General features: G+C 38.4%; 1 protein-coding gene across 1 annotated transcript; it reads right to left on the reverse strand.

The window, feature by feature from the left end:
- Positions 1-328: 328 nt before the first annotated feature.
- Alkbh1 (alkB homolog 1, histone H2A dioxygenase) lies at positions 329-27,182 on the reverse strand. Its single transcript, XM_047539087.1, has 6 exons — positions 26,988-27,182; positions 24,427-24,535; positions 17,001-17,163; positions 5,001-5,091; positions 2,153-2,346; positions 329-1,397 (listed from the first exon to the last, which is right to left on the reverse strand). The coding sequence occupies exons 1-6, from the start codon at positions 27,168-27,170 to the stop codon at positions 968-970; spliced, it is 1,170 nt and encodes a 389-aa protein (XP_047395043.1). The 5' UTR covers positions 27,171-27,182; the 3' UTR covers positions 329-967.
- Between the last annotated feature and the right edge of the window lie 8 nt (positions 27,183-27,190).

Below are 27,190 nucleotides of genomic sequence, written 5' to 3' on the forward strand. Positions count from 1 at the left end.
TACCAAAATTCCCCTAGGAAGATGGCAGTAAATATTTTCTTCATTTTATGAGTGAGATAACAGAGGTCCAGAGAAATGTAAAGTACTGTGTGCAGGGTACAGTGTTCTGGGCTGGTTGGGGGTACAAGATGAAAATTGGTGCTTTCTGCATTTTTCAAGTCAAGTACTGACAACAGTGACTGGACTATCAAGTGTCTCTCCTGTGAGACAGCTAAAGAATACTTAGGGCAGAGCAAGCTGGTGTGGGGCAGAAGAGCCAGAGGGCTTCAATAGCATGAACAATAAAGCAAATAAAAAGAGGAAAAACCAATCCCAGACAGACTAACCCTCAAAGACAGATACAGATCTTTAATTTAAAACTAAGTGAGTTTATTCACGGAGAAAACAGTAACAGAACACCCTCGGGACATTTTTAGTTCAATAATTAAAACTGCATTAAAAAGCCAACAGGAGAGTTTGGAGACCCAAAAGATGTGGAGAGACTACTGTTTCCCTTTTGTTTGGTTTACATATATTTGTCTTCTAGGCAAAATTGATGGCTGTGATTAATTCTTTTCCAGGGGACAATTCAGTTCTATTGTCATCCGTACATGTGATTCCTCTGTGAGAGCCAGTGAGGACGAAGAAGAGATCAAAGACTTTGATTGTGACTGGGGCAGTGCTGCTATATTTCCCAGTAGTAAAATCTGAGGTATTTTGATTCCACAGATCTGTAAACTTACTTCCATCTTCCTCAAGGTAACGGCAGAGGCTGAATGCTGTGTGGACCATCATACCTCTGTCACATGATCCACACATATCACTGCTGACGTCTGACTAGGATTGGACGGCGTCTGAGAAAGTGAAAGCACTTTACTCTTCAGGATGGGTTCCAAGGCAACGGTGTGATCAGGATGAGTCCTTCCCTGTCTGTTTTTGTTTGTCCTGGTGCTAGAGTCCATGGCAATATAAGACCTGCCTCTATGTCTCAGCTGTTAGGATGTAACCTGGGCCGTTTTACTTGGCAATTCTGGTCATCCAGATGGCAGGAACCTTCTATGGTGATGTCCCTTTTTTTCTCCTCCGTGGGTTCCAAAGGGAAGTCCTGGTCTGTGGCTAGTACCTGTCGGACAGTCATGTTCACACGAGCAGTTTTCAAGTAGCTGGCACACACCTGCCAGTCTTCCACAGAACAGGGCTCTACCACTGACTCTCTGGGGAGGACACCTGGGGGAGGAGTCTCCAGGCAGTGAGGCAGGCCTTCCCCCTCAGGATGTGGAAGAACTCGAGGGACTGCATGGTTCAACAGGCGGCTGAAACCTGACATCACCATAATGTCACCACTGTGCATAAACATGGCTGTGGGGGCCTCATCTCTTTTGAGGCCACCTAGGAGAAAGATGGCAGACTGTCCAAAGCTATAAAAAAATAAGTAAAAATAGGAAGTTTCTGTTATTAACTATAATTGTCAAAGTTATTGCCAACTGCATTATTTTATCAATGCAGTTTAATATCTTTCTCTTCTGGCTTGTGTCTCTCAGTGATCAACCCAAGACCTGCTACCTATACTTATGACAGCCCGTAAATCTGTTGTGAAATAAAATTTGATGAAGGAAACAAGCAAGTAAAGAACTGAGTTTTAACATTATTCATATAAAGTTTTATTGATGTATCTTACAAGATTTTAGCCTTTCAATAAAATTGTTTGCATCCTTCACAATGTGTATCATTCCTTCACTATAAAGATAAGGCATTAACGAAAGGCACTCTCTCTGTTGAGATACTGGCGTAGTACTCAGCACCAATTTAAACTTATGTCTCAGGAGACCAGAGTAAACACTCAGGCTTTTGGATTTTGCTCCACTATTCTAAAAAGGCTGCTCACTTTGCTTTATGGTCTTCTACCTGTTTCTTCCACAGAACACGGAGGATATCTTTATTACAAAAGGCATACTCCATGCAACTTAAACAGAATAGTAACTGTAACTTGGCACTGCTCATAGAGGACTGGGTTAATTTTACTTTATGATACATTGTTAAGATGCCCAGAAATGAAAGATTACATAGAGTCCAGCCATTCAAAGAAAGTTTAATGTCTTTATTTTAGCTTAAAATGCTTTAGAGAAAAGAATGAAATGATAAAAGTAACTCAAAATCTCTGGAACCAGCTTACCTGAATGACAACAGAGGTTTGGAGTGATCTAGTTCAGATCTGTCTACATGGATTCCCAGTGTGGAGTCTAAGCGGTAGTAATTCAGGATACCTGCTTCAGCTCGGAAACCCTGAAATCCACAGGCAGCGGCTACTTGCTCTGAGAGGAAAGCCAGGTCAGAAGGGAAAGGTGTGTAATGATCTGCTGAGTATTTCTTTGGTAAAAGTAGGGAAAATAAGAAAAATAAACAATGATCTCAGGAATAGTAAACTGTGGCAGAAGATTAATTACCATTTTTACGTCCTCTAACTTCCAAAGTAATAGCAACTAGCATTATTTACCCATCTATTCTTGAGGCAACCAGTAATCTAATAATAAATCATTCAAAATACTGAGCACCTATTACACAGGAGGCCATGCTATGCAGTAGTAATGACACAGATTCACAGTGCTTGGAGTGCATACAGGAAGTGGTTATTACACCATTCTCCAGTTTACTTTAATCCTAAGCAGGCTAATTCTCGTAGGGTAAAAAGGCAACTCAAAAGTATCACTGTCAGGAGGTGCCTACAGAAACATGATAATTAAATGTAATATAGTAACCTGGATGAGATTCTAGAACAGAAAAGGATATTTGTTAAAAATCAAAGAAATCTGAATTAAATTATAATTGTTTATAATATTGGTTTATTAATTGATTTCTAGTGTTTTGTTTTATCTTCTTTCGTGGTGTTGGGAATCCAACTCTGAACTCTGCACATGCTAAGGAAGTGCTCTGCCACGGGGCCACATTCCCAGCCTGCAGTTCACTAACTGAGCCAAAGCTACCACACTAATGAGAGATGTTAATAAGTGGTGGAACTGGGTATGGCACCTTTCTGTATTGTCTTCTCAACTTTTCTATACGTTTAAAATTATCCTAAAATAAAAAAATTATTTTTAAAAAAGGCAACTCATATTATAAGTCACCTTACAACAAGGCTTTGCAACAAGGATGAGAGGACATGCTCAAAACATCTGAATTAAGTCTGACTCACATCACGGTCAAGTAGGGCCTTAAAATGGAAGAAGTCATTTTTTAAAACTTCTCTCTCTAAACTGCTTCTGTTTTTAGCATGTAAGGATTACAAATACCTTCTGTCTCTTGCACACATACAAACCAACAAACCAAAAACCAAAGGTCATAAAACCTTTCTAAAAGATCTTCCTGCATACAATTCATAAGAACACCAAGGCTGTGGTTTCATTTCATTTCATTTCCTGTGTGAGGAGCCAGAGGGCTCTCGGGCTGGGCATGCCTGCAGCAGACCAACACGCTTCCCCTTCCTCTTGAAGTTCCTCTGTTCCCACCTCTTCCTTTGATAAATGAACCTCAAAACTGATCCACTTTTCTCTCACAGATCCATTAGTTTCCTGATATATTCTAGCTGGAGCAATAGTCACAGTTCTGGACAGAAGGGATTTATTTTGTCCAGAAGTGAACTTTAACTTATAGGTATATAAGGAAAACTTCTGTGAGATCTTGGATGGCCTACCTCTTTGGTTAGAACTTCTGTTTTTAGTTTTCTCTTCTTCTATTGAACTGCAAATAAGAAAAGCTCCTATTTAATTCTTAAAACTAAAAGTATAGTTAAAGAACATTAAGATTTCCTGTATCAATTTAGGCTTTATTCCTTTAGAAGATCAACCAGTCAGGACTCCCGTTGGAGCTCTAGATGGCCTCTGCTATGATGAAATAATTACCTTTTAGGGCTTTTCAACCTACCCAAACTATCTATGTGCTACACACTCTCTTTAACTAAAAAATACTATATTTTGTCATGTCTCATCCCCTAAACTTCCACTTTTTAAAAAAAAAAACTTTGATTTCTCAGTCAGAGTTGTTGATAATTTTCTCTATTTTTCTTAGTAAACAAGGTTAACTTTGAGGTCCTTGGGAATAACAATATCTAAAATATTTAAAACAACAGCTGCCAGGCACAGTGGTAAATGGCTCTAATCACAGCGACTTGGAAGAGGAGGATTGCAAGTTTAAGGTCAGTCTGGACAGCTTAACAAGACCCTGGTCTTTAAAAAAAAAAAAAGCTAATTCCTTTTGTTTTACTGAATCTTACTGTCTAGAATAGTCAGGCACTATGGTAATCACTTTACAGGTATTACCCACAAATATCTTATGAGGCAGGATTCAAACACCAACTGTCTAACTCAAAGACCCTCACATGGCCATTTTCCTGAACACAAACATCTAGTTTCATACTGAATCTGTGTCACTGAAAGAAAGAATTATATCACACATTTTTTTAAAGCAACACCTGTCATTATATGAAGCAGTTAATAAACTTGTTAATAAGTTGGGTTGACTAAAACAATGGCGTTTTCAGAAAGTAACTGGTCAGGCAGAGAATATGCTCTATACCAATATGTTTTATTCAGTATACTTTTTTTTTTTGCAATGCGGAGGATGGAACCCAGGGCTTCATGCATGCTAGGGAAGTGCTCTACCACTGAGCTATTCCCCAGTCCTCAGTTTACTCTCAGAATTCTTTCACTTGGTGATAACCATCTCATTGAGACATGAGAGACACAGATTTTGAGACAGAATTGATGACTTCTGATGCAATAATATGACGTGAGGGTTTATGAAGACAAAATTTTCTCCTGATAAATTATTCATTTGTCCTGAGATAACTGAAGGGAGATTTTTAAGGAGGGCATACATGAAAGAGATCCTACCAGAAATGGGTAATTTATGCTCTAGTCAGTTCCTGTTATGTGGTGATACTTTGAGCTTGACTAGGGAGAAATTCAACTATACAGACTCAAGAAGCTCACAAATGGAAAATAAAAGAATGAAAAAAATCTGAATACCTTACTGTCCCAGTTATAATGGTAGCCTAGGGTCACCCAGCGCAGTTTCTCTAGTAGACTTCGGGGTCTCCGTTTATTCACTTCTTTATACCTGAAAAGATTGCAAACAAGAGAGAATTTATTCATTTCAAATATCAGCAACAGTTCTCTGTATGAACCCTGGAGTCTAAATTTAGTATTCCACAGTATAAGCTGTTAGACAAGGCTTGGCAGGGAAAATAAAAACATAAACGACTTGACCAAGAATACAGTAACAGTAAAAAACATTAGCATTTCCAATTTCTATTCTTTAGTTCTAAATGCTCTGCTAAATGGGATCAACTTGAAATGACAAGTTTCTAGCATCTCAATAATCATAAAGCAAGAAAAACAAAACAAAAATGGTAATAGAAACGTCTTTACTTGTTAATGATACCAAGAGTACTAATAGTACACAATAAAAAGTAACTGGTTTAACATGACTTACTTAACCATGTACAATACAGTTTAGATAATTGAGGCTTAGCTAACAATTAAGGCCCCACTGAAACTGATTGGGTTTCTGCCATTCCATTGTTCAAACCAATGGAGATGTCAGTAAAATAGGGGTATCCTTCCTGCAATTATATTTTATCTGAAGAAATAAATCTATGGGATTAACTATTCTTTTTCTAAAAAGAGGAAGCTTGTTTGGTTCATTTCTAAATATCTAAAAATCCAAGGTTTAAACATTTTATATAATTATTCTCTGTGTAATTTACATTATTAATCAATCTTAAAAAAAAAAAAAAAAAAAAAAAAGCTGGGTGCCACAGATCACAAGTTCAAAGCCAGCCTCAGCAACTTAGGCCCTAAACAATTCCGTGAAACTCTGTCTCAAAATGAAAAATAAAAAAGGGGCAGGGATGTTGCTCAGTGGTTAAGCACCTCTGGGTTCAATCCCTAGTACCAAAGATGGGATTCCTTTAAGGGATTTATATTCTGAAAGGAAATGAACATATAAAATGGAAAGTTTGGGTAGAAATGAAGGGAAAGTTAAAGGCAATAGAAAGTCTAGCATGAAACTACTAAAGTGAATATCACAGACTTTGAAGGATACGAGAACTAAGAAAAAGCAAAGTGCAAAGTCAACTGCCTAATTAGTTAAGGTTTTGTGGTATGCAGGGCAGTTGTGCGTGGCATCCAAGAATGGCCAGTATTTAAACAGGGAGCGATGCAGCAGGCAACATGGGTACAAAAGCATGAAAGTGAAGGATCCACTGGAGGCCCACATGTAAGTGGCACTCATCTTGCTGTCTGACAAGGAGTTCATGGAACTGATGCTATCTGTCCTCACAGAATTTACATTCTAAGAAGGACATCACAACACAGACATAAATCAAGACCAATTGATGAAAGAAAGGGAACAAGGAAAACACTTATTTAGAACAGGCATGCAGAAAAAAGACCTAGAAGATCCAACTGCTATCCTTTCGAAGGCCTGCTTCAGGGATGGCCTTTGTCTGGTGTCTGGAATTTGGAAGGGTTCATACCATTCACTAAACTGGTAAGAATGGCTCACTGTGCCTCAACAATTTGTGTAAACAAAATGGTTTATGTTGAAGTCTGCCTTCCTTCTGGGAGTTTGGAATTTTGTAAGTTTCAGGTAGGGACTGCCCATGTGACCAGTCCCTGCTAAAAACCTGGTACTGAGCTTCTTTGGCAGACATTTTACAGATTTTGTCATAACTCATTGCTGAGCAATTAAGCATGCCCTGTGTGACTTCACTGGGAGAGGATCCTTAAAGCTAGTGCAGGATTTTCCCTGGTCTTTTGCTCCATGTTCCTTTGCCCTTTTGCTGATTTTGCTGCTTATGATTTACTTTAACAAATCTTATCTGTGAGAACAATTATATGCTGAGTCCTATAAACTCTCCTGGTGAATTACTGAACTTGGGTGTGGTCTTGGGGCCCCTCAACAGGACTAACAATTTAGGGAAAAAGACACTTAAGGCTTGGCCAGATCAAAACAAGTACAACATGGACTTTCAGAGCTTGTCTTGGAAGTTCTAGCAGGGAGCACAGCTACTCATATACCCTTGACTGAAGAATGGTCCTCCTCTGTTGGGGAAGGTCACCCTATCCACTGAGCACAGAGCTTCCTGAGGGATGCACATGGAGTGGATGAGGATGGGGACACCTGCAGAGCCAGTTATATCAAAAGAACCAATCCTGGTGATCAATGGGGTGATAGAAATTGAAGCCAGATCACTCTCATATCCTAAACAATTACAATATGGCCATATACTGTTTAATATTTATGTGTATAAAAATCAGAAAAAGAAAAAACAAAAGGTAGTTATTAACAGAACTTGAGTTCTATCAATGTTTCTATAGTTAAAGGTACACATAAAAGAACTCCTTAATATTTTCCAGAGAACATGTACTACTACTTTAGTAGCCCAAGAGAGAAATAAGTATGCTTTCTTATTTCTGGACTGGCAGATTTTAAGATTAATGGAAACTTTTGTACACAACTCTTTATTTAAAGGTAATCAATCTCTAAGACAGATGAAAATGCTACTGAAAAGATGATGGCTTTATGGACACTGGAGGACTTTCAAGGGGGAGGCCTGAAGTCAGTGTGTAAGACTAGAATCTAAAACTCAATATAGATGGTACCTTGATTATCTAGATGGTCCAGAGAAAAACTGTACGGAAGCTTTACAGTCTGCCTGCACCCCACCAGCTTTTTTTAAAATTTTTAGTTGTAGATGAACAAAATACCTTTATTTATCTATCTATTTTATGTGGTGCTGAGGATTGAACCCAGTGCCTCACATGTGCTAGATAAGGGCTCCAACACTAAGCTACAACCCAAGCCCCATACCACTAGCTTATGCCTAGAGGTTCTAAAACTTTAATGTGCATCAGAATCATCCAGAGGGTTTATTGTAACTAAGGTGGCTGAGTCTAGGCCTATAAATTCTCATTCAGCAGATCTGGGTTGGGGCCAAGAATGTGCATGTCTAACAAGTTCCCAAAAGATGCTGACATTGATGGTGCAGGGACCACACTTGGAAAACCACTACTGTAGTCAGAACTAAAAGACAATTCAAAATACCTTCCATTTCTCAATAATAGATTATTTTACTCTTGACAAAGAATCTACACTATTATAATATAGCAAAATCAGATAGATCTGAATCATAAAGATAGCAATAATGCAGCTTTACATTATTAGTAAGAAGGTACTGGTATTTTTTCTTTCTTTTTTTGGTGGTGCTGGGGATCAAACCCCGGGCCTTGTGTATGCTAGGTAGGTGCACTCCACTGAGCTATCTCCCCACTCCACTGAGCTATCTCCCCAGCCCAAGTGCTGGTATTTTAAACATCTGACATGGCACCAATAAACTACTTTTCCATCAAAGATTCAGTCTAATGTTAAGAACGGCATACTTTATCATAACAAACACAGCTTTATGGCATTAACAATAAAATTTACCTAAATTATCCTGAGCAGAACCATCCTATCATATACCTTTTCTTTTTTCCCTCTCCTGCACCGCTCCCCTCCTTCTTCCTTTTTCTCCTTCTTTTGGATTGGGGATTAAACCTAGGGATGCTTTACCATTGAGTTACATCCCCAGCCCCCTGCCCTTGGACCTTTTTAAAACATTTTCAGGGGCTGGGGAGATAGCTCAGTCGGTAGAGTGCTTGCCTTGTAAGCACAAGGCCGTGGGTTCGATCCCCAGCACCAAAAAAAAAAAAAAAAAAAAAAAAATTTTTTTTTCCGACAGGATCTTGCTAAGTTTCCCAGGTTGGCTTCAAATTTGTGATCCTCTTGCCTCAGTCTCCTGAGTCACCAGGATTATAGACATGTGCCACCATGCCTGGCTCTTGTAATATATCTTTCTAATTTATATCCTTTTTAAGAAACCAAAAGAACATCTCTCTGTTAACTGCATCACTGTAAGAAAGGTTTTGAGGTTTGCCTTTTGAGGGAGACTAGTCTAAGGATGTGAAAGAAGCCAAAGCAGAATCTTACTTTCAAAAGTATTAAGCCCAGTCCACATAACAAAAAGAGAAGAATAACTTAAAAGTCTGCTGAGTGCAAGAAAAGTGATCCTTGACAGTTCCATTTTGAAGGTAATAATACATATACTTTGTATAATGTATTAGGATTGAGGTAGGTCCAAGATTCCACCCCTTATTTCATATCCTCTTCTGAAAACTTGATTTCAATTCTTATCTTTGTATTTTCTAGAAGAAAAGTAGCCAAAAATTGCTAACATTCGCCCTCATGATATGAGAGCAAAATAGCCAGCACAACACATTTCTTGTATTACTATACTACTTAGGGACCCATCTTGTTCCCTTGGGCCACTTGGGTAACGAAGAATCCAAAAAGTTCACTCTTCAATTTTGTGAACATTATGAGGCCAAAACTTAACCCACCTCCAGAACAGTCTCAAGCATGAAACACCAAGGAGTCACTGAAGAGCGTGAGCTATTCTCCCTTAAAATCTGACTTGTCCAAAAGGAAGCCAAGAAGGATCAGCACCAATGGAGCTTCCATATTCAGTTTGAACAAAGTAGGAAATATAGTGGCACCTAACCTAACTTTAAATCTTTACCCAATTATCCAAAACAATGCTTTCAAGAATGAATGACCCTAATCATTCGTTCTCCTGGCACTGCCGTCATTCCTTCCTCCAGGCACTAGCAGGAGGAAGATGGATCCGTGGGCTGGCCACCTTCTCCCCCAGTGAATGCGTTCATGCAGCGGTCTGTGCAGTTTCTGTCACAGCTAAGTGCCTGGTGTTGGCATTTTCTTCAGCAATCATGTTCTAAAGCACTGCTTCCAATTGAACCCTAATGGGTGGAAATGAACTCCTGCCTGCTTTTCTACTTTTGTACAGTGGACAACCCAAGTGCCATAACTAAACATTGGTATTTACTTTCTTACTTGCATGAAACATTAATTAGCTGAATCACTGGGAAAGCAAAATTACTCACTCAGGACAGAATAGTCTGAGAATTTATGATAAAAACCTTCAAAATCCTACTACAGGTATTTGCTTTTTTCATTTTTATTATTTTTGGTGGTACTGGGGATTAAATCCAGGGCCATGAGCTTCCTAGGCAAGTGCTCCACCACTGAGTTACAGCCCTAGATTTTTTTTTTTTTGAAGAGTAGTACTGCTAAATAGTCCAGGCTGTTCTCAAACTCAAGATCCTCCTGCCTTAGCCTCCTGAGTAACTGAGATTACAGGTGTGTGCCACCACACCAGTTTTTTTCCAATTATTTTTAAAGGTCTGGGAATTGTCTTTCACAACTCTGATATTTTCCTCTAAGATCACAGCTTCCTTCCTTCCTTCTCTCATTTCCATTGAACCTGAACTTCAATTTCTTATTCCCAGAACCTCATTCTTTTCAGTATTTGAGTGCTTCCAGTTTTTCTTCCTTTCTCAACTTGATACTCCCAATCACAACAAATGCTACTTTAATTGCTAACATCTTTTTGTTATCTTGTAAATATTTTATCTCATTTAACCTTCCAGCTTCTGTTTGAAGCCTTCACCATACATCTCAAGCCCTCAGTTTTGCTCTTACTCCCACTTCTAGGTCAATGAAGAAACAGACCTAAATGATCCAGTCCAATTTCAAATTCTCTCTCCCACACCTCCATACTTCTCTAAATTTTTATTCCAATCTTCCCTTCTGGTTTCAGAATTGGTCCTACTTCTTCCCACTAAGGCTAATTCTCTACCCATACTACATCCTTTTCCCCTGGTATAACCTCTGGGTTTCTCCATTAAGAAATCTTTCTTCTCCCATTTTCAAGTCCTCCTCTGCACTTATTATTTCCTCTTGACTTATATTGTTTAATAGTTTTGCATACTTAAGACAAAACAACATTTTTTTCAACTCTACCTCTCATTCAAGCCACCCTGCCCTACGCCAACCTCTCTGCCCTGTATGTGTTCTTCTACTCACAATTAAACTCTCAAAAAACTCAGTATTTGCCATCTTTACTTTTCCCTCACTATAGTCTGGTTTTTGTTAATGTTACTCTACCAAAATTAGTTTTTCAGCTTCAATCACATCACTTAACTGTCAAATCCTAGGCCTCGTTGACAAGGCTAGCCTGTCTCCCCTTTCTTCTTTTTCAAATATTTTATTGTTTCAGCCCCTATAAGTCCTCTCTTCTGTTTTCCTTCATGTCCCTCTAACTGCTCAGGGTCTTCTGCTCTACTTTCTTCACCCAGCACTGAGGCTTCCTCAGGCTAATGACTTTCTTTCCTGTTTATGCCCCTCCGAATTCCCCAAAGAGAAAATCACATCTATTCCCACTACTTCACGGTGGTCTTTATGTGTAACTTTCTCATCTCATCTCTGATTTTGCTCTCAAGTTTAGCTCCCTATTTGCAGGGCACGCTGGACATCCCAACTTGGATAAACCACAGGTATTTCAAAACCAATATGCCCCAAACCATGCTCAGGATAATCTATTCATTCTTCTCTACTGCCAATCCTTATTTCCACTAAAAGCCTCCATATTATCCTCATTGCCATCCTCAAGGAAATCTGTGGATAACGTTTTCTTCTTTTCTTTCATTTTTCATAATCTTTTGATAACCAAGCTCTGCTGACAATGACTTTTCCAGACCTTTATTTTTTTCAAGAGCTTTTAAATTCTTAATTTGCCTTTTGTAGCCACTGTTTTCAGACTATTTTTCCTAGTGTCAAAAGAATCAGACTTCTAGAATGAAAAATCTTGGTACTGATCTGGATAAATTTCCACTCTTCACAAGATAAAGTCCACATACAACCTGCTTATAATCTGGTTCTAACTAACCTTTCTAGTACATCACCAAGCATTTCCCACAAGTCCTACCCCTTTACCTTCCATGGCTGTGACTTGGACCACTCAATTTTTCTCTACTGAAATGCTATCTTTTCTCTCACTATATCCTCAGACTACCAGATTTTCCTAAATTGCTTTTTCATACATGTTTTACATTTACTTCCACTTGAAGTCTTTTCTTCCCAGTCTCTCCCTAAACTGCCCTCTGTTCATGGACATAACCTTCCATGTTGTAAATTCCTCATCTAAGTCCTTTCCTCAAAGACAGGGACTAAGTTTTATTCTTCTTCATGGTTGTTTTAGAATCAAATATTTTCTAAGACACAAATCACCATTATTTAATAAATTAACAAAAACAAGAAGGAAAATTACTATGCAGTCCTCAAGTAATTCTTTTTTTTAAAATATTTTTTAGCTGTTGATGGGTCTTTAGTTTTATTTATATATTTATTTATATTTGGTGCTGAGAATGGAACCCAGGGCCTCACACATGCCAGGCAAGCGCTCTACCACTGAGCCACAACCCCAACCCCAAGTCCTCAAGTAATTCTTTCCAAATTTAGTGGTTGCAGTTTTATTGGGCTAGAAAAGGAGATAGCAACATAATTGAAATATTTACTGTGGGTTTGTTCAATCCTCAGCATTGGGGGGAAAAAGAAATATTAGTTACTGAATACCTTCTAATATTTACAAGAACTATGTTAGGCCTTAAGATCACACAATTTTCAAGATGGTAGGGGCTATGGAAGGTGTACTGTGAAAGGAGGAAGGATCAGATAATCTGATTCACTAAAATAGATACCATAACTAGCATTGAACAACAAAGTCTTGGACTTGGAATATAGCTCTGTGCTTGCATGGCATATGTTAAGTCCTGGGTTCAATTCCCAGCCTTGCAAAAACAAAATAAAACCCGACCCAAAATAAATGCGTACAAAGGTGCAAAGGCACAATTCTGCTTCCACATGGAGGGTATCAGTGGAAAGAACCTTTTTTGTGTAAAAAATAAAAAAAAAAAAAAAAAAAAAAAAGGGATACAAAGCACTTCATAAGCAAACATAGAGAAAAAAAATTGTAAGCTACTAATTTGCATTTTCTCTTGTCCTATTCTTTTATTTTTGCATAGACAACACATACAAAATTCAAAAGATACAAAATATATCAATAATTTCAGAAATATTTGATAAGTTCTTTACACTGGAGAAGAAAAAAGTCAATGTAAGAGGATTAAAAAGTGAAAGAAAGTAGGGGACTATTTTTGACTGAATGATAAAGGAAGGCTTTTCTTATATTAGAACAAACAAAGTAAGGGAGTCATTGGATATTCAAGGGAAGAGCTTCCTAGGTAGAAAAACTTGTTCAAAGGGGCTGAGCAGAATTGATGTGGTTATGGAATAACATGGAGGCCAGTGTGGCTAGGGAACAAATGAAAAGGCATGGAGGAAATAAAGTTAGAGAAGTGGCTGGAGGCCACATCATTTAGGCCTTAGAGGCCATGAAAAAGAATTTGGATTTTTTAAAAAACGTGATGCTATTATATAATGAAGAATTTGACTGGTCTTTGTCCCTGGTTCTTGGGAGGGAGCTTCTAAACACTTGGAATTTCCAGAATGACAGGACTGTCACTGTTAATCATGATAGGCCCTTGGATCACACTTAGATTTATGCTAAGGAGATGACTGGGAAACTGCAGAGATAATACTTCTATGTGACTAATGATTTAATCAATCATGCCTAAATAATGTGACTTCAATAAAAATTATGCATGCTAAGGTTTAGGAGAGATTACTGCTTGGTGAACACACGAATGTTCTAGAAGGATGACATATATGACTTGATTCCATAGGAAAGAGGACAAGGGAGTTCCTAGACCTTGTCCCATGGTCTTCATTTGGCTGGTCTTGATTTGTAGCTTTTATAATAAAAATGTAATCATAAGTAAAATGTTTTTCTGAGTTGTAGGTAAATTTTTGGACCTCAGTGAATCATAGGTCTCCCCTGAATTTATAAGCATTGGTCCTAAGTGAGTGTAACATGGAAACCTTCCAAACTTGTGGTTGGTGTCTGGAGTGAAGGTAGCAGGCTTGTTGGAGATGTGACCTTAACTTACGAAGTCTGTGCTAATTTTGGATAGTTTGCATAAGATTTGCATAGTAGCCAGGAAGTTGTAGGAAAAATGACATGATTTCTATCCTCTATGTAGAGGGGCAAGAGCACACTCCAGGAGATGGGTTCGGATGCTACTGGGGTATTCTATAAATAAGATGTGATGGTGGCTTAGAACAAGGTGGTTGGGATAGAGATGGAGAGAAATGACTGAATTTATCCTGTCTCTTAAGCTCTACCATATTTGTGAGAGAGCTGGATTTACAGTTTTTTAATGACCGCATTCTACTACTGCGATATGCCATGCTTGATCAATCTGGTCTTCTGCTTCTTATACAAGGCTCAATAGCTGAACTATTCACTTTACGCAAAAGAGAATTGAAATTCCCTAGTTTTATGAGCAGTCTTGTCTTTGCTTCTAAGTTCTAGTATTTCTTCTTCATATCCTATTTAAAATGTAGAATTTCAGAGTTCAAAGTGAAAGGATCCTGAAAAATCCTCTCATTCCTGGTTCTCACTGTGGGAGGATGTTATCAGATAATCAGAATCTCTAGGGGAATTTTTGAGCAACAGATTTTCTCCTTCACTGACAGACTGGGAAAGTGAGGAGAGCTTTGTGTACTGTTCATAGGACTATGACCAGGATTCAATCATCTTGAATGGCTTTTCCCATCTAATACCTTCATTTCCCACATGAGAAAAGTGAAACACACATCACATAGTGACAGAACAAGAACTAAGCACCTAATCAGTTTGCAATGCTCCCAGTACAATGTGTGAGCATATCAATTTCTTCTAAACTTTGCCAACATCAGATATGACAAACACATTTTTTTTATTCTTGCTAATTTATCAGACAAAAAAAATGTATCCCACCATTGTCTACAGGATGATTTATTACAGAAATTCATCTGAGCTATCTTAGAAGACAGATGGGATTTTGCAGTTATATATCAGAATGGAAAAAAGAAATGAAAACATAGACTGGTTTAATAACAATAAGTTGTCTCTCACTAATTTCACTCAGTTCTAAAGAAGGTACTTACTAACGGCTGATGACAGGGTTTTCCTCACTGCTCCTGCTCGTACTACAACCTACATACCAACTAAGCTTTGGTTCTTCTTTCCCCATTCACCTTAAAAAAATCTTCTATTTCCCTTGTTAAAATCAGTATGACAGTTTCTGAAAATTGTATCTTTACGGCCACTTAAGACTAAAGAGGATACAAAGTTGGTAAAATGGTCTTAACAGGAACTTTTCTAAGGATTTCTCTCTATTGTCTTGTTTCAGTCCTACACTATTTAATAAAGAAAGGACTGTCAGAAGACAAAGAAAGGTTAAGAAACTTGCTCAAGCAGGTGTAGTAGCACATACCTACAATCCCAACTACTTAGACTGAGGCAAGAGGACTGTAATCTGCAGAGAGCCTTGGCAACTCAGAACATCCTGTCTCAAAAATAAAAATTAAAAGGGTTGGGGATGCAGGTCAGTGGTAGAGTACCCTAGGTTCAATCCCCAGGGTTGTGAAGGTTTATAAAAAAAAAAGAAAAGAAACTTGCTCAAGTTTATACAGTTAAGTGTCACAGCTGGAATGTGAACAAAGGAAATGATTCCAAAACTGGTGCTCTATATAATTAAACCATGTACACGCTGGTCCTAATCTACTTTTCCAGATTCATGCTTCATTCCTCTTACCCATGACTTCTAGGAAGCATCTTCCAAAACCTACCCCTATCTAGCCATGTAAATGACTATTCACATTTTATTTTATAAACTCAACTTGGACCTGCCAAATTATATTTAATTACTTGTTTATACGTCTCTGTCCTTGATTAAACTGTGAACACCTTGAAGACAGGAACTGTTTCTTATTTGTCTTTGAATTCTTGCTCCCATATTACATCTTTGCTCAGGCTGCTTTCTTTACCCAGAACAACCTCCTTTTTTTTTCTTGCAGTGCAGGGAATCAAACTCAGAGCCTTTTACATGTTAGGCAAGTGTTGCTCTACCGGTGTATGTATCTTTAGCCAGCCCTTTTACTTTTTTTTTGGTAGCAGGGAATGAACTCAGAGGTACTTGATCCACTGAGCCACATAACCAGTCCTATTTTGAATTTTATTTAGAGACAGGGTCTCACTGAATTTTTAGTGCCTTGCTTCTGCTGAGGCTGGCTTTGAACTTGCAATCCTCCTGCCTTGGCCTCCCAAGCTGCTGGGGTTACAGGTGTGTTCCACAGCACTCAGTGCCCTTTTACTTTTATGACTGACAAACCCTTAATCATTTTTGAAGATCAGTTCAAATGAATGGAGGAAGAAAGAGGATTAACAAACTCAATTAAAAAAAACCCCACTTTTTCTTCTTTGACACTTCCACCCTACCTGGAAGAATTAATTATTTCCTCCTCTGTGCTCCCATGGTATTTTTCTGACCCCTATTATAACAGTTTCTGAGTCTATTATAATTATTCCTATAGACAATGAATTCCTGCTATAGATTATTCATCTTAGAGTACAGGAAGAATATTCTATTAAGCTTTCTGCATCCAAAGTCTAGTATCATACCTGGTACACAAATGACTTCCAATAAGTATTTGTGGAATGAATACTGAAACAGAATGAAGGCACAAATACTAGTTCTTCTCCCATAAGGAACAACTGGCCTTTCATAAAACACTAGCAGCAGACTCCATCTGGGAGAGTAGGGGTAACGAGCTGTCAATGATATTTTATCCCAGCATACCACAAGTGTTCAAAGGAACTCATTTTAAGTAGGAAAAAAGGGTTAATGCTGAATAAAAATGAATAATTTAATGATTAATATGGATGAACTCAGTATCTAAGCTATGGTAAATAAATCTGTAAAATGATCTCAATTTAATATAACTGTCAAAGCATCTGTCTAAATGTTCCCAGGGAAGGCAAACAACTGTGTTCTATGTGCACAGAAGCAAGGGAGGAAATACAGGACAGTCACTTTCACTGCATCGTGATATAACAGTTTATTCAAAGAACTGTGATGATCCGAGCCGAGTACTGACACTTTATTCTGACTCATAAGACTTACCTCAGGAAGTCTTTGCTCTGTTCCCACAGATCCTGGGTCTCTTCTTTAGTCATGTGTTTGTCCAGGTTACATACATTAGGTTTCTGGGAGTATAACTTCAGGCACTGCTTTACCCAGTGCCACTGGTATCCTGGGAGAAATGGGTTTGAGATAAAAATAAATCCTATACAAGAGATAGGTAGGAAAAAAAAAAGAGAAGGGAAAATTGTCTATTAGTTATTCAGACCATTTCTTTTTGTTGACATCCTTATATCTACTAATCTGTCATTTACCCCCATATATCCTTTGGTTAGGCTTCAAGTTAATAAAAAGTTAATTTCTTTAAAAAAACATTTTTGTTGTAGATGGATATAATAACGCTATTTTATTTATTTATGTGGTGCTGAGGATTAAACCCAGTACCTCACATGTACTAAACCGGTACTCTACCACTGAGCACAATCCTAGCCTGAAAAGTTAATTTTTGAAAATTATCAAACACCCATTTCTATACAAATATCTCTCACTTTTTGGGTTATTCTCAAAGAAAACAAATATTCCACAAAGTTAAGTGTCTATTTTGTTATCCTAAAGTAAACTTTAGAACTGAAAATCCACCCTCTAATTTTTACCAGGTATCACCATTCAGAGTCATCTGAGACTTTTTAAACTCCTTTTATCATTTATTATTGGAACAGAAGGCTGAATTCTTATACTGAAACTAACTGAAATATGGATTTGAAAGTCTGCCTCTAATGAATGGAGCACTGGTTATTAATTTATTTTGTCTCTCAGTTTCAAATTCATTCCTTTTTGTATTTGGTTTGGCTTCATAGTGTCAGGCTGGGACCTGCCAACTACATTTCCTCTTTGCCAGCTGGCTCCCCACTAACCTGTGCCCATCAGGGATACTAATGGATGACTGGAGGGCAGAAGTTGGTTCTAATGTTGTTTTTCCACATCACTAGAACCAGTCTCAATGTGCCCCTTCCTCAGAATTCTAAGTCTTGGGGCTGGGGATGTAGCTCAATAGTAGAGCACTTGCTTAGCATGTGTGAGGCCCTGGGTTCAATCCCCAGCACCACAAAACAAACAAAACAAAACTCCAAATCAAAAACCAAACCAACAAAACCCTAGCTGTATGTGTTCCCTCTTCCAAAGCTACTAAATTTAATAATTCCAACATCCTCTTCAATAATCCCACTCACCTATAGGGGTGGTGGCTGCTTCTTATAGTTCCTACCTTTGTGATATCTGTGCTCCCTTTTTGTTTTTTTAATTTTCTAATACCTGACTAGTAATTACTCATATTAAGTTATGTGTTAAAGCAATTAATGATTTCTGCCTCCTGACTGATCCTATAGGGAAGGAAGATGGAATACATACCTTCTCAGTATGATGTGATGCAAGTAACTATAGTACATGTTGGAAAGATCTCTGTGATATGAACAGTAACCTAACCTCATTTTTCTTTACTTTCAAAGACAAATAATAATATTTAACTATAATCTCTTATACATGGTAAAGATTCATTCTCATTCATTATGTACAAGGTACTTTCTAAGAATAGGAGATGAAGAGGGCTAGGGATGTGGCCCAGTAGTAGTGCACATGACTAACATGTACAAGCCCCTGGGTTTGATCCCTAGTACTGTCTCCAAAAAAAAATAAATAAATAAAAATAAAAAAAATAAAATAAAAAAAAAAGACAAGAATTAGAGATGAAAATTTTTGTCTGAAGAAAGGGAAGTAAGTGCCTGGAGACAGGACAGGAGGGATGGTTGGTTATACAAGCAATTCCTTTTATTTATTTATTTATTTATTGTGCTAGGGATCGAACCTAGGGCCTTGTGCATGCCAGGCAAGCACTCTACCAACTGAGCTATATCCCCAGCAAGCAATTCCTTTTAGAAGACTGTCTATAAAAGGAAATCAAGGAGTAGTCACAGAAGAATAAAGAATTGAAAGGTAAGTTTATGGTTTTTAGTGACTGGTAAGACCTAAATATGCTTGTAGACTGTGAAGAATGAGCCATTACTGAGGAACTGGTTGAAAATAAAAGAGAGGAAAGGAGGACAGCAAGGTCCTGAAAGACATAAAGGGAAATCAGAAGGGTGAAGGAACTGTCTCTGAACTAAAGGAATGGCTTTTCACCTTAGAGGAAAGAATGAGAACATCAGCTTGTAAGTGTGGGGGTTACTAGACGCTGAGAAGTTCGTCCCTGAGGCTCAGTTTTCCCAACCAGATATATAGCAAGGCCATCTCAGCAAAAGAAAGAATAGCTGGGGAAAAGTCATGAGGAACGACATGGAATCAGTAAAATTACATTAAAAAGCAATAATTTTCTATTAGTGTAAAGTCTTCATGCAAAGGTAAACAAACAGATGAAGAGACTGAAACTCAAGCATTTCTAAGTTAAATGTTGGCATTAATTAGAGGTTCTTAAATGCCTGGTTGGACTTCAGATCTAGTTAAATAAGATGCTGGGAAACTTTGTCAAGGATTAGACACTCAATAGTTTAGGCTTTGAGGGTTATTTAGTCTCTTTTCAGTATTCAACTTTGCCACTGTAGTAGAAAGTAGCCAGAAACACTAAACAAATAAGCATAGCTATATTCCAATAAAACTGTACTTAGAAAACCAGGTTAGGGGGCTGGGGATATAGCTCAGTTGGTAGAGTGTTTGCCTTTCAAGCACAGGCCTTGGGTTCAAATCACCAGCACTGCAAAAAAAAAAGAAAACCAGGTTGAGGGGGCGTTTGGCCCCTGATTGCAGTTTGCCAACTCGTAGTCTAGACCACAGAGCACACACTATGGAAATGTCCTCAAGGAGAATTACTTTGGAAAGCAGACAATAAAGACAAGGGCTGAGGCTAAAACAAAAACAACTTTGGTATTACTAAACTATTCTTTCTCTCTTCTCTTTGGCATTTAATTTAAACACAGGATAATGGCGACGTTTAATAACAACAAATTAACACTAAACAAGTTAGGTCACTAATTACAGTAGCTACTAAAAACAAGATGCCTCCAAGTGTTAGACATTGTGCTAGTAATCTTACTCTATGTCACTAATCTTCAATAACTTCATGAGAAAGTCATTAATTCAGTTTTACAGATGAGAGAACAGAGGTTTGGAAAGGTAACATGGCTTCACTGATTAATTCCTCTCTCAGGGTCAATAGCACACATTTTGGAGATGACAACAAAGTTGAGCTTGTGGACATGGAACAAACAAAACCATTTGTTTGTTCTCAGGAAACAAACCTGAGATCTTTGCCTTGTACATACTAGTCTCTAATCATTTCAGTCTTTGAACAATAAAATCAATGGTCCACTATTAGAATTTCCAAAGGATTTTAAACCACATGAAGTCTGACAGAAGGGAACCTGTGCTAATATAGTAGAAATATATAGAAAATAACCTGAAGATTCCTTCATTGTACTAAATCTTATTAAAAGAACTTAAAATTTTGTGTTTAGATTCTTGCATATATGGAAAAAATTTAAAAAGCTTAGTAATATTCACTGAGGATAGGCTGGTCACTACAGTTGACTAATCCTATCAATAATTTAGTTATTGATAATTTTTTAAAATATATATATTTTTCAGTTATATGGACACAATGCTTTATTTTTTATGTGGTGCTAAGGATCAAACCCAGTGCTTCAAATATGCTAAGCAAGCACTCTACCACTGAGCTATAGCCCCAGCCTCAAGTTATTGATAATTTAATATTATGGATAGCTTACACTACAAACTAGACTTAGTGACCAAAGCTAATTACTAAATGACACCAAAGAAATCTCATATGGCAAAGAATTTCACCTGCTAAGAAAAAATAGAAAGCTCTTGGTGGATTTCATTATTTAGGCACACTGTAAATTAACGCAGCAAGGAGAGAAAATCATTGCAAAAGGCTGGGCAAAAAACATAGTTGATCAGTTATAAAAATTCATCTTAGTGGTTGTTTAGTTTAACCACTAATCTGGTCTGCTGCAATACTGGGGATTGAATCCAGAAGCCTCTACTACTGAGTTACATCTTCAGTCCTTTTTATTTTTTATTTTGAGTAGGTTTTTGCTAAGTTGGCAAGGCTGGCCCCAAACTTGTGAACCTCCTGCCTCCACCCATGAGTGGCTGGGATTATAGGAGTGTGCCACTGTGCCTGGCTAATCTGATTCTTTATACGTCCTCTAATGCATCTCCAAAACATAGAACCCATTTAGGAGTTCCCACCTTTGCATTCCATTTAGCAGAAATAGCCTCCAAATAATTTGGGACAGTGATAGGATAGTCAACATTTTAGGAGGGGAAAAGGAATATAACAAACAAAAACAAAAAAACTCTGCAACCTACCATCTCTGATCATCATTTTTTCACAAAATAAAGATGGTAACATCTCCCAAAATATTAAATTAAAGGAAGAATGTGTCTGTTCTAGACAAACCTTGAACAGTGATAGGAAACTGAATGTTCTGTTAGGCAGTCTATTTCAATGTTGTTTCTCTTTTATTGGGTTAAAAATCTGCCTCTCTTTAATCTGCATGCATTGGTCTTCATTGGTTTTACGTCCCCCCTCTCCTTTTTTTTCCTGGTACTGGAGAGAGAACCAAGAGGCCCTTTAGCACGGAGCTGAATCACTAATTCCTCTCAAAATTTTTAATTTTGATATAGGATGTCACTAAGCTGCTGAGGCTGGCCTTGAAGTTGTGATTCTCCTGTCATAGCCTCCCAAGTTGCTGGGATTATAGATGCGTGCCACTGAACTTGATTTGGTTTTGAGTTCTGACACTGAGCAACCCCAAATTGGTGTTTAATTCTTTCTGATAAACACCTACAGGTTTATGGTTAACATTTATTGAGCACTTATGATATTCCAGGCGCTGACCGAAGCATGTAAATTTCTTTTCTACCCTCTCCACTCTATTGTTTTGGATTGTCTTGTACAGTTGCCGACTGATGAGGCAAGCACTATTTCTATATGTCTTTTACACATGAATACTGAGGCCAGGAGAGATTAAGAAAATCTCCCTAGGTCAGTTAGTACATGGTAGAGCCAGGAAAAGTCCAGGTAGCCTGGCACCAGAACTAATGCCTTAACCATTCATCTTAAGTCCTTTCTATTCCTTCTTGTATCTGACCACTTTTCAAATGTTTGATACTATCATGTTCCCCCTTCAAGACCTCTCTTCCCTACATTAAGGTCCTGGTTTCCAGACTTATGATTCTCCTGCTCACTATTGTAAGAACAGGTTTGGTATATTCAGGTTCCTCCCCCGCATCAAAGACTCCAGTTGTCCTTTTATTGAGAGTATTATGGAAGATACAATTCAATCAAACAAAAAATTCTATCATCCCTTGCCCTCACACATTAAGCGAAATAGAAAAACAAAACAAATTACACATAGCTTTTGGGATCCAGTCCTAAATATTTCCCAAATTAGGTGCAACATTGGTAAAGTAGTCCTTGGACCCTTGGACTAAGCCTCCTAGTATCATTTCTGACCTTCTCTTTAGTATATAGGAAAGTTATGTCTGATTCACTGTACTGTCTTTCCCATTCCCACCCTCCTTTCCATCTCCTCTATTCCTACTGTTCAATCTGGTGAAATTCTAGCCCCAACCCCATTTTTTGGGATTGGCTTATTTCACTTAGCATGATAGTCTCCAGTTCCATCCATTTACCAGTAAATGCCATAATTCCAATCTTCTTCTTTTATTTTATTAAAAAAATTTTTTTCCCACACATGTATATAAGGTAATAATGTCTGTCTCATTCTACCAATTTCATTCTTCTTTATGGCTGAGTAATATTCCATTGTGGACGTATACCACATTTTCTTTATCCGTTCATCTATTGAAGGGCCCCAAGGTTGGTTTCATAGCTTAGTTATTGTGAATTGAGCAGCTATGAGCAATGATGTGGCCATGTCACTAAAGTATGCTGATTTTAATTCCTTTGAGTATATATACGCCTAGGAGTGGGATAATCAGGTTTCTTTAAAGTAAGTGGGATCCAGAAGAAGATACATTCCTTCTGATTAACTCAGAGCAACAGGAGGCTATTATTGCTCATGCTCTGGACATTACACTTCTATTTAATGCAGCTTACAATGGCAGGAAAAACCTAGAAAATTTCAAAAAGCAGGCATATCGGTTTGGACAATACAAAACTGAAGTGGAACTGGTAACTGTGTAGTACAATCTGTTAAGAAAAGAAGGCTTAGATGACAGAAAACCATGACTTTGAAAATAGGCACTAGAGCTAAGAGATTACGAGCGGCCTCCAAGGAATAAGTGCATAAAACAACCAGCGGTGTTTTATGCGCTTATTCCAATTTACCCAAACTCACAAAGAACGATGCTTTCACATCGAAAAGTCATCCCTCAACTGTTTTCCTCCTGAATTCATACAGAATTTACAGGAAGTAGTACAGCTGTTACACTTTCCCAATATTCAACAAATATTTTAGTAGTCATAATGTAGTAAGAGCTCTAACATTGTCTGGTTCACAGTAATGAAAACTAATACTTCTTTTTGAAGATTCTCCCACTTTTGACCTAAATTGGAAATCACAAGTGCAACATTAACATTTTGTCTTTTAGGAAAAAACAGAGCTGGATGTGGTAGTGCATGCCTGTAGTCCTAGCTACTCACAGGGCTGAGGTGGGAGGACTGAGCTCCCAAGTTTGAGAACAGCCTGGGCAATGCAGTGAGTCCTCTATCTCAACAACAAACAAACAATATATCCAAATCCAGGATGGCAGATATAAGATTATCTGGCCCAAATAAGGCATTTCTGTATCCTATAAATGGTTTATAATAATTAGCCTACAACAGCTTCAAGAGATAAAAGGTTAATTAATTACTCTTACCTTAATTTTTCTATAAAGTAACCTACTCAACATCATTAAAAATCCTAAAGTAGTCTATTAGAACTTTTGATTATTACTTGTAATTCTCTTTTCAGAGGACTTTTTTTTTTTTTTCTTGTGGTGCTGGGGATTGAACCCAGGGCCTATGCATACTAGGCAAGCACTCTATGACCTGAGCTATATCCCCAGCCCTGTAATTCTCTTTTCAAATAGTCAACCTTGATAGCAATGTTTTAAGTTGTTACACCATTAGAAAATGTGACTGGAATGACAATTATGAGTTATTGTACTATTTAAAACAATTATTCTGGTAGAAGTTCAGAGTTGTGACAGGGAGCCCAGTCATTGTCTTTATTTTTAATTTGTTGTTGGCCACTTTCTGCCATATAAGGCAGGCACTGCTTACTTTTCTATCTTTTGGGAATGCAAATAAACGGGCACCTTAGAAAAAACACAATTTAGGATGTGTTCACAAGTGGGGTGCCTGTGTCTGTTTCTCCTTTTTCTACTTTCATGCTCATAGCTCCTATGAAATTAGAGAACTTTCTTTGAGGACAGGTGCACTCACCAGGATAGCCTTCAAGTCCATAGGCTCTCCACTTGCTGACTGGCTGAAGTCCTGCTCTATGTGCATCGTGCTCACTCACTGAGCACACACTTAGCTGAGATCTGACCACCTGGCAGGAAGGAAACAGAAGTCAGAGGGCTAGAGCTACTTCGAAGGTCAACCCTAAGAACCTCAAATCTCCAGAAATTTCTGGTATGCAGCAAATTAAGAGTCTTACATCTGGGATTCTAATCTTAGCTCTACCAGATACTTGATCTGAGACTTTTAGAAGAGTTATGTAACTTCTTAAAGCCAGTTTCTTCATCTGTATGCTAACAAACACTAAGGAATTATATAAAATTAAGCAAAGTGGTAATAGGAAAATTAAAGCAGACTGGTTTTGGCTTTCAAGACTACCTTTTCCTTTGAGACCACACTTCAGTTGCTCTTTTTCTTTGGTACCAGGGATTGAACCCAGGGGCACTTAACCACGGAATGACATCCTAGCCCTGTTTATTTTTTATTTTGAGACGGGGTCTCATTAAGTTGCTTAGGGCCTTGCTAAGTTGCTGAGGCTGGTTTCGAACTTGCAATCCTCCTGCCTTGGCCTCCCAAGCCGCTGGGATTACAGGTGTGTGCCACTGCACCTGGTCTTTGGTTGCTTCTTAATAGAACTTACATAGAAGGTGTGTGGTGGACTGGAATATCCCACGTCACAATAGTATTTACTCTGGTTAGTTTTAATAATACTTCTGATGCCCTTGCATATTGGTGCTCTGTAGGCCAGGGAGGGTGAGAGAACAGAGAGGGTGCACTCCCTTTCAATAAAACACTGAGAATCCTATTAACTAAAAGTAGAACATTTTGTCTTCTAGATGATACGGTGATGCTAGAACTTTTGCTTTCGTTGGTTACATAAAAATAAGAGAAGTTAATGAAAGTTTCTTTGCACATAAAGCATCTTATTTTATAGCTCATTATATGTAGTCATTAAGTTAAGGACATTAAGAGAATTTTTCTATGAATAAATTAACTTAGGAGCTGACTTTCCTTAGACTACATCAAAAGTTCTCTTTCAAAGATAAGTGATCGTTTGTCCTATCAACTTTTCTAAGTATGGAGATTTCTAGACAAAAAACCAACAAATGACAGGTATGTAACCAGTTGTTATAAAAAACAATTATCTGGAACTCTCAAAGAGACCTATCAGCTGAGTTTTCCAACTGATAAACACTTTTATAATTTCTTAAATAGGCCACACTTTGCACTGCATTATAATTCAGCAACACCTTCAGAGTTGATGCATGTCTGTGTACTTAGTCTATTATATGCTAAACTGAATGAAACCAAACCACTGAGATTTCTAAAGTAAGTTTTCCTGAGGACTGGGTACATAGCTCAATTGTAAAGTGCTTGTTTAGCATACATGAGGCCCTGGATTCAATTCCCAGTATTGTTCCCCACCACCCCCCAAAACAGTTTTTCTGCTTCCTCTTTTGCCGGATTGTCAGCATCACTTTCTTCATTTCTCACCAGTTTTATGATAGCAATCTCTCTAATATGCTACTTTAAATCTGCTTTAACCTGGGGAACTAAATGCCTAAGCTTTCATGCACTCAACACATACTGAATTTTTTGAGTGCTATTTTCGGTACTGTGCTAGACATACAATGTCTGGGGTTATCAGTGACTTATATTCTAAAAAGTATTGATGCATTAAGATAAAATACAGGAAAGTGAAGCTGGAAGGTTTCTTCTTAGTCAAGTATATTACACTCCAGGTGCAGACCTATAATATTCAGAGAACTCTATGACTATTATGTTAACAAATGAAGTCGCTCAGAAGCTAAGTTCTAGACAAGTACGGGGTTAGGATAGCATTAGTTTTATTGAGAGCTATAACTGTGCTTGTAAAGAATGCCTCATCCGGACAACACCAAGGGCCAATTAAGGGATTTGATGTTCTCAAGGTTAAAGTAGGTTGTAAAGAAAACTTAACTGCACTACAGTTGTGCAGTTAACACCTACAACACCTTCACAGTTTCCTTTCTGAATTTTCAGTGGCAAAAATAAAAATAAGGAAGGGTGCTTGGGTTCTATATGTACTCTTCAGACATTTATTTTGATTTGGGGAGATGATTTCAGAATCCTTCCAATGACCTCTTCCATAAGACCCAAGTCTGTGACTAGTCTCATGCCGGAAGGTTTAACAACGGCCGCCCTCTGCAGTGCTGGGATTACTCGGTGTTAGGTTTGGCAGAAGTCGCGGAGCGCTACCCTAAGTCTACGATGGCCCTCGAAGGGATTCTACGTGGAATAAAGTGGAGCTGTCAGTGGACAGTTCAAGGAAGGAACAAACACGAACTCTCAGGATTCTGACCGAGGCAGAGAAGCAAAGCACGGTGAAACCTGCAGCGTAACGCTTTGTCGCCACGTGTGACTGCTGGTGGAGAGTTCAACTCCGAGCCCAAGGAGAGCGGATCGCTCCCTAACCATCGGTCTGGCGGCGAGAAGAGGCGAGGAAGCCCCTTCCCGAGCCACGCGCGGTGACGCTGGCGCTCGAGCCGCCCCTCTCTCCGTACCTTGTGAGCCGCAGGGCCCGTGCCGCGGGCTGCGTGGGCCGCCGAGAAGTCGATGACCCCTCCCAGGTCTGTGGTCCCGGGTCGGCTTTGCCGGTAGAAGCGGAAAAGTTTCCGAAAAGCGTCCTCCCCAGGTTCGGTCACCAGCGTTGTCACAGAACCCACGGCCGCCGCCATCTTCCCCATCTCGCTCCCTGACCGCTCTG

The sequence above is a fragment of the Sciurus carolinensis genome, chromosome 2, assembly GCF_902686445.1.
Source record: "Sciurus carolinensis chromosome 2, mSciCar1.2, whole genome shotgun sequence".
NCBI classification, from domain to species: Eukaryota; Metazoa; Chordata; class Mammalia; order Rodentia; family Sciuridae; genus Sciurus; species Sciurus carolinensis.

Excerpts from the sequence above, each read along its gene's own strand:
- Alkbh1 (XM_047539087.1), bottom strand. The coding sequence starts at position 27,170 with ATGGGGAAGATGGCGGCGGCCGTGGGTTCTGTGACAACGCTGGTGACC. Across the intron at positions 2,347-5,000 it reads ATTATAACTGGGACAGTAAG|AAATACTCAGCAGATCATTA; the intron begins GTATTCAGATTT and ends CTTTTACCAAAG. Across the intron at positions 1,398-2,152 it reads AAACCTCTGTTGTCATTCAG|CTTTGGACAGTCTGCCATCT; the intron begins GTAAGCTGGTTC and ends ATTTTTTTATAG.